This window comes from Temnothorax americanus, unplaced genomic scaffold (genome assembly GCF_048541705.1).
Source record: "Temnothorax americanus isolate GAGA-0224 unplaced genomic scaffold, ASM4854170v1 Scaffold18, whole genome shotgun sequence".
NCBI classification, from domain to species: domain Eukaryota; kingdom Metazoa; phylum Arthropoda; class Insecta; order Hymenoptera; family Formicidae; genus Temnothorax; species Temnothorax americanus.
Window position 1 is genome coordinate 2,318,907 of NW_027509318.1, and position 10,101 is coordinate 2,329,007.

Sequence of the window (10,101 nt, forward strand, 5' to 3'; positions counted from 1 at the left end):
CCTTCCATTTTTCAGACAGTAATAAATATTAATTGACTAAATACTCATAATAAAAGTACTTAAAAGATTCGTCAATAACATTGCGTTAAATAGACGGCCAAAATTGCTCAAAACACATACAATCACACATACTTCCAAAATTTTATTCACACCATACATAAAAAAAATAGCTCTTAATATCATCCCATTATATATATATATATATATATATATATATATATATATATATATATATATATATATATATAATGGAATGATTATATATAGCAATATTGCTATACGTATAATCACTGCCCCCTTTTTAATATCTTGTTCCCTTTACGTTTTACATCAATCTTTATTATATTTACATTCGTCTGTGTAATCGTGAAATTTTATATACAAGATACCTCGTTATTCATTACAATTACTATTATTAAAACTATCTTCCACTCTCGTCACGCACTCTCGTTTATGTATATACGAATGTATCTATGAATGAATGAAGAATGTTATACATTTTATAACATTAAATACGCAATTTACATAAAATAAATGATCCTGTACAAAATAAAATTATGCAACATAAACTGAAATTTTTATACATCATGTATAACACAAAAAAAAATTAGAGCTGATAAGAAAGTAAACGAATGTTACATTCTATGTCGATTATAACAATTTAGAACATTTTATTGGAAAAATATATATATGTATATATGCTTTAATTGAAATGTAAAGATACAGAACTTTCTCTGCATATCTTTATAACTAGCTGATTTCAATATATATACATGTATAAGTTAAACATTGAGATAATCCCCTATCTCTTCCGTATTTTCAAGAATTTAGTACAAAATTTATTTTAAATTAAGATTATAAATTTTCACTTTCTTCAATTTCAATGTTTTTTCTGAATTATGTCGCTGTATGTACTGCACTGAAAGCATCTAATTATTATATGTTACTATTAAATCATCATCGGACTTTTCGATGGGACAGTGTGCTCTAATCATATGACACTATAAACCTATGAGGTTATCTTTTTGGAGATATTAAAATTCTCATGTCATTAATTTTTACACACCTAATCTTTAGTATAACAAAGAATTGTTCCGTTTCTTGGAAAATAGCATCATAAGATATAAATCTTAATTTTTATCTTTCCCACATGTTGTTAAAAATCTTTTAAAGATTATTCTTTTTAAACTGGCATTAAAATATGGCATGATAATCAATAAAGAGTACAATATCCCATAATTTGTTACGTGCAACGATATTTTATAGCAAAAGACACTTTATTAGAGCAGTATATTAATTTCTTTCTAATCAGAAAATTGTTTTATAATATTTCACTTATTGTTAAATAAGTTAGAATTAAAATCAACTCTTTCTGAGTAGGAGTAACAAAAGATGAAACTTGCAATTCACACTTGCATAAAAATAGTAATTGCTGGCATTTAAGTCTCCCTTTCAGATAATATATAAGCTATTTAATGTAGAAGTTCTTTTCTGTGATATTTTGTTATAACATGAAAGTTTTCAATGAAATTTTAACATGTGTCATTATCATAAGAATAAATAAATATATCACTGTGTATAAATAAATAGTTAATGAATTGAATCCTACATTAGTTTTCACTCCACAAAAAAAAAAGATCAATCTAGTGCTTAAATCATAGTGATAACATTCTATTTACAGATATATGATAAAAAAATAGGAGTTGCATCCATTATTGACTATAGCCATATTAAACTGCGTCTCACACTTGTGTTTAGAAGCTTTTCAGTGTAATTTATAAACCTATTGAAATCAGTCAGTCTCGTATAATCACGTACTGCTAGAGGTATGATTATGTATATTGACATTGACTTGTGGAATGAGCGGAGATGCGAGTGGTTTAGGTGTGGTGGATTCGGGTATCGGTATGGAAACCGCCGGAGGCACTGGCGAGTGTTTCTTAGCCCTGTCCGGTTGCCAAGGTTTCGCGTGATCTCTGCTTAATCTCTCGCTCAGTGCTTTCAACGCTATTTGCCTGCGAAGTAGACATCGATCGGAAAGATGAGAGTAGCATATGACTTGCAAAATGTTACGCATTGAAAATCGAGCTCCGACATTCACGTTTTATCTATAACGTAACTATACTCACCGGCGTCGTTCGCTATCGTGTGGATCGATACCAGGAAGATTGATAACCAAGCCAGGCGGTGCGTTGGACATGTCGAATCTTCTAACTACTTTCCGGCATATTCCGATACGCACGAAGAATCCGTGTATGGTGTTACTCACTACCGCTATCGGTGGTTGCAAGACATTTGGAAAAAAACTGCAAGAGAAGTCCCAAATAAGATGATCGGATAAGATAATCCAAACTACGGAAATCGCACCTTGCAAATGTAAAATTGTCCGCCATGTCTCCTCGAGTACCGTTGTTGTGCTTTTGATAAAATCTCAGATATGTCCAAGATATCAACAATCCGCTGAGAAACATGGTGGGATGAGTGCCTTCTAGTAACCCAACGAGCCACAATATCAATCCCACGATCCATACCATTAAGGGTATATTTCTATTTGTGATCTTTCCAATAGGTGTCTTGATTAAGATATGATCTGGCATTATTTGCTTCACCGCCACTGCGACTCCTGCGAAATAAAGCAATCCTTTGTACGACTAAAGCTGTATCAAAACTGTATGTCCAAGAAATTCTATTTTTTAAGAGAAATCTCCTCGCAAAGAAGATCTTTTCAGAAAGGACACGATTCAGGAATATTTTACACGCACGAATGATACAAAAAATATCTCAAAAACCAAGTTGTATCAATGCTATGAATTAATCAACAAAAACTCTGTTCCATAATTCGCTTATAACAATGTGCCGAACGACGAACCAAGTCGAGCATGATTTTTATGTATAATCAGTCGAAAGGAGAAAAGTTACCTGCGATGTAGCCGGTCAAGCCGTGTATGTGTATGTTGAAGAGCAGGTCCGGGTTGTTGGTGCACATGTAGAGAAACAGGTAGAAGAGCGCCGAGAGAACGGCGACGCCGAAGTTTACGACGGCGAAGAACGTCATCATCTCGAAGGCGCCCCATAGGGGCTCGATCAGCTTGCCGCATAGGCCGACGGTGACGACGTCGACGCACACCTCCCAGAAGTGTATCTCGAGGAAGCAGAAGGTGAAGGCCGTCCAGAACCAGAAGACCGGCGGCAGCAGGTAACCTGGCGTCACGCTCAGGATGCGCACCGCCTCCGCGGAGAAGGACAGGCAGTAGGAGAACAGCACCACCACGCAGATGAACTTGACGCTGGTGCTGGTGTTGCCGAGCAGGGCCGCGGCCTGTTGCCGCAAGTAGGGGATGTTCCTACCCAGGCCCGTTATCGCCGCCATCGCCGCGAGCAAGCCTAACCGCCCTAACCTCACTTTTCTCGCGCCTCCCCCCTGGAAGAGAGGAGAAAACCTGCCACTACTCGACTCGGCCAGTCCGCCGCTCGCGTCGCTTTCCACATATCAAACTGACATTGACCCGATTGGTCGCGCGACTCGCGCGTGACGACGACAACGACAGACAACTCGGAGAACTGTCCGTGCATCTCTCGCGCACGATATCGATCACTCGATACCTACCACCGTCGAGATCGAGAGAAACGCACGAATCAAAGGAGACAGCGAAGGAGTTCAAAGTTGAAAAATTGTAATAGTCCCGCGCCAATCCGCCATGATTTGTACGGAACGGAGCTGCATTTTGTTGGCACGGAGACGCGTTGACGCTTGATCGCGCCCAAAATTGGGGATTTTGGTAAGATCGCGGGAGGTATCGGAATAAGCACGGTTGTAGTAAGTTCTTTTCGTCTAATTATGCCATTTTAATATTGAAATTTTGACAGAGCGATGATTTTGCGCGATTAACTTAACCCTTAAATTCGTTTTTGACGAATTGTCATTATGAGAAATAAACTACGAGTGTTATAATACAAACAAACATACATAATACGCTACAAATATATGTATATAATTAATATCAAACGCCAAATATATATATTTGATTATATTCTGAGTTTTTCATATATTTATAACTTTTTCATGTTTGGGCATAACTTATTTCATGTTTTTATTTAATTCGGTTTATAACATCTTGTTGTTAGTATAATTTGATTATATCATTATCTAGGCTGGATTAATCATTGCAAATCAATATGACCGCCCGTAGGTAAATGCCGGAAGCTGTTTCGCAGCCGTAGGGTGGCGACTCACGGCGGGGTGTTCCTTTCGCAAAAAATATTGCGCGCATTTTCTCACCGTGACGTCATCCTCCTGGATTCGTCGATTTGCTCCGTAAGTTATCGCCGCATCATCTCGGAAATACTCGGAATCCGTCCCCGCGCGAACAACAGTTCGAATTCGCGAGTCACTGTCGTGACTATCGGATCGTCGCGCTCGAGATAACTTAACAACGCGATGCACGAAAGTTATCTCGAGAGAAAAACGATTGTTGCAAAAGCAGTACATTTCCCGGGGACAATGTTGGGAACGAACGACGTACAGGTATAATACAGAATGCATTTTGTGCGTCGCGATAAACGCTATCGATTTGTACTTGTAGAAAATTAATTAATTAGCGGCACACAATCTGGTAGAGTAAATTGTAATATTAGATTGTCAAATCTATTTACATTAAATTTTATATACCAGATTATTTATTTTTCATTTACTGCGACCAAGTAATCGAATGTGAAAGCAGAAAAAGGTAGAAGCTGTAATTTGAGTAAATAATATAAAATATATTGTATCATTTATACGCACAAAATTTAAATTATATATATGAAATAAGAAATATATAGAAAAAGAAGAATTTTATCTCGAATATAAAGAGTAACGCAACAAACGGCAATTTGTAATGCTATTTTCAGCTGTAATGTTTGTTGCAATCATCCAGTATTTCATGTTTATAAAAAACTCAATTAGTGTACACAAGTCAAATTAAAATCTCTAAAAAATACAACAAAACATATAATTATTAGAAGAATATTAGAAATATATTAACCATTTCTTCTCTATTTAAAAATATGTTAAGATAAGGAGAAAAAACAGAGTAAATGAAACGATTCTTTTGCAAAGTAATTTATGCACGGAAAATAGAATATGCTTCTTTATGCACAGGTCGTTTAATCGTCAATCATCTATGAGACAAAAGTTATGCCGGCTTTAAACCGGCCTGTCTGCGGAGTCACTTCCAGCTAGCGCGAATAATAACGTGAACAACTGCGAGATAATCGACGAGAGTTATCCGGTATCTCGGAAACCGGAGCAGAGATCGGAAGCGTATCAAGAAAATTTGGAGTAAATTGAAGTAAATGATTCCTACGGAGGACAGCAGCGACGGGAACGATCGCAGAATGACGCACGATTGACCGCAAATTACGGATTTCACCGGAGGAATGAGCAGTCCTCGAAATCAATTGAGGTAAAAAGTTAAGTTTGCAGTCTTAATTATCTCAAGATAGCATTTGGATTGATTGAATGTACGATATTTCATTGAACGAAGATATTCGTGACGATTGAATTAAGATTATAAATTATGAGACACCCTGCAGCAATCGAGATAGAGCTTTTAACAGAACAAGGATAGTTTTTACTCTTATTTCTCAAATAAAATTATAATTTGCATCAAACACGACTATAAAAAAGAATAAAAAAGAATGCTACTTCATTTATATAACGTTGCGAGAATAATTTTAATCGATTGCGCCTGATTGTCATTCACACCTGTGCGTAGTATCTATATACGTAACTGCTCGCATCACAATCGTGGTGGGCGGCCGAATGAGATAGAATTGAGGATTGTGAGCACAGATATTTCTAGTACCACGGGCGAGAATCGGACGAGGGTGATCGTATCCGCCTGCGAGTCCTCTTCCTCTTGCCGTGAGTCTAGGACCGTCGCCGCCACCGCCGCCGCCACTGCAGATACTCTGGATATTGCGTCCTCGTCGAGACGGAAGTGCCTGTGCCCGTCGCGGCCGTTAACGGCAAATCACTGCGCGCCTTTTCGCAGACGGGTCTCCTTCAGCGACGCCACCGTCATCGGGACCGACTGCGTCGATGATCGTTGTCATCGCACGACAGTCATGCAGGATGACGATCTAACGAGCACGTGTCGCGATAACGACAGAGAGATCGAGAATAAGGCGGAGCGAGAGACGTTCTACGATATTTGGCAGGCAGACGACGCGTCAACTTGCAAGAGCGACGACGGATACTCGGAAAGCACACCAAGGATCGACAATTACGCGGAGGACCGTTGCGGAATATCGGGTTGCACTTTCAACAGCGACAAAGGCCAGAGTTCGCAATCGGGAAATATCGGCGAGCAGACAGTCGAAAGCGATGAACGCACGCGGGGGGAATGGGTCGGCAATGGTGACGTTTGTCCGGCGGATCGCCTTGCCGGAAGTAAAGCAAGAAACGACGAAGACGATACCGTGTGGCACGAGAATCAATCAAACTCCATCCACAAGAATGTAGACTTGCTCGGCCGTGACGAGTATCGCATGCGAGGAGGCTGCGGCGGATGCTGCTGCGGAGCACGCGAAAAGTGGGTGAACTATCAATTGTTGTGCTAGAACATCGAAATTTCGATATTCGTTACTCATAATCTCTCTGCGAGCGTTTTGCTAGATTAATACCGCCAGTCAAAAAAAGAGTTACGACGAGTCAATAGATCGAACTTGCAAATATTTATGTTGAAAAAGAACTTGCGGCACACATAGGTCAATTTAATAACTATATTTAATAACTATATTGAAAGTATTCGGATAAACGTCGCATATCGAACATTATTATAAAGATTTCTCTTAAGCGAACCGAGATTGACGGTATAACATTTCCACGCGGTGCAGGGTCTGGAGGAGTTCGCAGGATTACGGTTGCTGTTGCGGAAGACTCGCGCCGGAGCCGAATGAATCATGCGCGCCTAGTCCGGACAGAGCCAGAATAGGGTGCGTTGTGCCATCGCGTTCCTGTTGTCGTTGTCCCCGAGTCTGCAAGAAGGCGGCCAGGTGCGAGCCGCCTCCGTGCACGACGGATGTCCGAAGTTGTGGCGGTGGCGGATGTTGCGGCGGCTGCGAGAAACCCGGTCAGATCTGCACGCCGTCGCCGAGGATCTGTAACTCGCCGGCTCATTCCTCGCGCGGGAGATCACCTTGCGCTCCGCGTTATCCATCGCCGTTCCCTTGTTCGATCAGCGACTATAGAGGCTCCTGCTGCACCTGCGGACCCAATAACTGTAGAAGGTGCGAACGTTGTAGGGTTCTATACAGGGTGTCTCACAATATTTTTTCGACCAGAGTTTTTTTTCCAGCTGCTTTAGAATTAAATTTTCCTTAACTCTTTGGTACTTTTTATGTCATAACTTAAATTGTGATTTGTTGGATGATGATGATAAAAACAGAAAGAGGATGAGAAAAATAGGAGGAAGAATTACGCTGCTGATAAGAATTTGTCATCGTGTTTTGATTATGCTAAGATTGATTTTGATTTATGTTACAGGTCGTGTGGCCCAAGATATCTGTCTACCATAAGTAGCGGATGCTGCGGCGTCAATGACGGAGCTAAATGCGGTACCAACGGAGCCTGCTGCCGGCTAAGATTGCCATGTGAGTGCCTCGGTGGCGGCCTTGACTGTCGGCGATGCGGAAGAAAGGTCTACCAGGCTGAGATGCAGGTAAGTACAATATTGTTAGAAAGACAGCGCTTTGAAATCGAAATCATGTTATTTTATATCGTCAAGTTTTATCGTTCAAAAAATATTTGGGCCAACACATGTATACAAAGCATACACGAAAATGTATACATATGATATTGTTTATCCAATGGATAGAAATGTAAAAGAAATAGTTTTACTGTGACGCAATAAGTTGCGATGTGTAACAGAAAACAGAAAAAGATTTCAAGGGGGAATTTACGTGTAATTTATTCCTTTCCAAGATCGCCTCCGGAGTACCGTACCATAACATTTGCTTCAGTTGCTTTTGTTGCCGAAAGCCGCTGGAACCGCTGACTTATCAGGAGAATAGCGGCGAAATTTACTGCAAACGTTGGTATTATCAAATTATAGAAAAGTACAGAGATTCCGAGATCGCTAGGAGAGATAGATACCTTTTCTCGAGCTTTTTATGTTTTATGCTTTTTGTACCCTTTTTGCTTGACTCTCTTCAATTGAATAATATTATCATGGCCAGTTAAGATTGTGCCCATGTTAATTGAGCTTTTTACATGAATTGCACAGAATGTTACGTCCGTAATTTCGGACCGCAAGGATATGGTTATGGCGTGGGAGCCGGCGTGCTGCAGACTCCCTTGTGAGCCCGTGAGCTCGACTGTCGAATATCGGTCGTACACATGTGAAGTCATTCAAGTATAGTTATGACGTTTTTTTATGCGCTTCTATTTCTTTACGACAGTTATAAAGTCATGCGTGGGGGAGCTTAATGCGTATTAAGACGTTCACCTTTGTGTGGCGCCGTAACATTTTGTACATTTCTTCGCACGCACACGATATTTTTTGGTGAGCGTTTTTGGCGAATAAACTTTGTGGCCGAATATACTCAAAGCGACGTTATTGTTCTTGATATTCAATCCGTTTATTCGGTAATAAGTCGCGAGAGGAAAGTAAAATCTGAACCGTGCAAGAGGAACCGAGTTGCGAGTCAAGAGAGAAACAAGGAGGTCGGAAAGAAGGTGGGAGGAAGAGTGAAACGGTTGCTCTTTATGCCAGGAAGAAAAGAGAATAATGTACTCGGTTTATTGAGCCTCTCTGGCAGAGTGAATTGCACAAAATGACTCGTCAGGGACCGATTGCGGAGTTAAACTGGATACATGTGAAAATAAGGAAGGGGGTTTCTCGGGGCAGGAAAAAAGCGGGAAGCAGGAAAAGATTCGCGACGCGCGGAAGGAGTAGAGGCTGAGAGCGCCGCGCGTTTTGGAGGAAAAAGGACGACAGGGGCGGGCAACGAAGGGTACGTTCGCGGGTTTGCAAAACAGAGAACGAGGCAGGAGACGAGGAAGGAGGAGGAAAGAGTGAGTGGTTGGTTTATTGAGTCTCTCTCCGGCGCGGTGGAAGGCGCAGGCGGAGGGGCGTTTATATAGCTTTCAGGCGCAGAAGCTTAATCTAATTTCAAATATAAATCTGTTCTCTCTCCGCTCTCGTCTCTTTCTCTCCTCGCAGTCCTCGCGCTCTTTTCCTTCTATCTTCCGCGCGCGCGCGCGCGCGTTGCCGGCGCCCTTCCTATCCGCATAGAACGCGCCGCGCTTACATTATACCTCGCCCGGCTACGAATAATGTTTTTCGCTTTTCCCATTAACATTACGAGACACAACGACTTACGCGGCGCGCCGTCCAACCGGCGAACACCGCTTTGTCGCCCTACGTTTTCGATATAGGTACAATTATGGGAATAATAACACGTTAAGTCTGAAGAAAAGTGTATAAGTGGTATAAGTGATCTCTTTTTTTTTCACTGTGACAGATATAGCGAATACTATAATCTTTTTATCAGTCTTATTTCTTGTAGAATCTACAGAGCTGCTGGATTGCGCGTCAAATATTGCCTTCTATAAAATTTATGAGAAGCACGTTTGACGTGCGACCCAAATTTTCGCGTCGACTTTTTTTCAAGGCAAGCCACAAATTCATTTATATGGACCTCGTTCCGGGCCGGATAAAGTCTTCATGCGTCTTTTCGGGAAAAATTAACGATTTATTTTTCTCATGTTGCTTTTTCATATGATTTATTCAATATCATAAAGATTCACACTTATGATGTCATAAAAATTCGTTTATGGTATCATAAAGATTCTTTTGTGCGAGCGATTTTGATTTCCCAGTCAGTTTTCTTTCGGAGAGATACGTCACCAGGACATTCGTCCGACGGTTACACGGGACCGCCGAATATTTTTACTGCAAGAATATTTACACTATACTATCCAGAACAATTCCCGATTTTTTTCGCCGCGCGTCACCCGGGAGTCTATGCCAATTTACCAATGTAAACCGGTGTATTTAAATTAGCCCCGGGCCGTGGGGCCGACGGGACCAACGGGAATTAAAAAAAAAAAAAAAC

The 10,101-nt window shown here is 40.8% G+C and overlaps 2 protein-coding genes across 2 annotated transcripts; one reads left to right on the forward strand and one right to left on the reverse strand.

Annotated features, from left to right (window-relative positions):
- Positions 1–7: 7 nt before the first annotated feature.
- Positions 8–3,515, reverse strand: LOC143896116 (transmembrane protein 115). Its single transcript, XM_077403685.1, has 4 exons — positions 2,920–3,515; positions 2,368–2,623; positions 2,130–2,306; positions 8–2,015 (listed from the first exon to the last, which is right to left on the reverse strand). The coding sequence occupies exons 1-4, from the start codon at positions 3,368–3,370 to the stop codon at positions 1,811–1,813; spliced, it is 1,089 nt and encodes a 362-aa protein (XP_077259811.1). The 5' UTR covers positions 3,371–3,515; the 3' UTR covers positions 8–1,810.
- A 177-nt stretch (positions 3,516–3,692) lies between these two features.
- Positions 3,693–8,377, forward strand: LOC143896118 (uncharacterized). Its single transcript, XM_077403689.1, has 8 exons — positions 3,693–3,817; positions 4,191–4,315; positions 5,141–5,444; positions 5,844–6,575; positions 6,880–7,272; positions 7,529–7,703; positions 7,967–8,075; positions 8,268–8,377. The coding sequence occupies exons 3-8, from the start codon at positions 5,419–5,421 to the stop codon at positions 8,342–8,344; spliced, it is 1,512 nt and encodes a 503-aa protein (XP_077259815.1). The 5' UTR covers positions 3,693–3,817; positions 4,191–4,315; positions 5,141–5,418; the 3' UTR covers positions 8,345–8,377.
- Positions 8,378–10,101: the final 1,724 nt, after the last annotated feature.

Bases quoted from the DNA above. Each gene is read 5' to 3' on its own strand.
- LOC143896118 (XM_077403689.1), top strand. From the start codon at position 5,419: ATGAGCAGTCCTCGAAATCAATTGAG. The intron at 5,445-5,843 runs GTAAAAAGTTAA...AGATATTTCTAG, and splicing joins AGTCCTCGAAATCAATTGAG to TACCACGGGCGAGAATCGGA. The intron at 6,576-6,879 runs GTGGGTGAACTA...CACGCGGTGCAG, and splicing joins TGCTGCGGAGCACGCGAAAA to GGTCTGGAGGAGTTCGCAGG.
- LOC143896116 (XM_077403685.1), bottom strand. From the start codon at position 3,370: ATGGCGGCGATAACGGGCCTGGGTAGGAACATCCCCTACTTGCGGCAA. The intron at 2,307-2,367 runs GTGCGATTTCCG...CTTCTCTTGCAG, and splicing joins GACAATTTTACATTTGCAAG to TTTTTTTCCAAATGTCTTGC. The intron at 2,016-2,129 runs GTGAGTATAGTT...TCTACTTCGCAG, and splicing joins CACGATAGCGAACGACGCCG to GCAAATAGCGTTGAAAGCAC.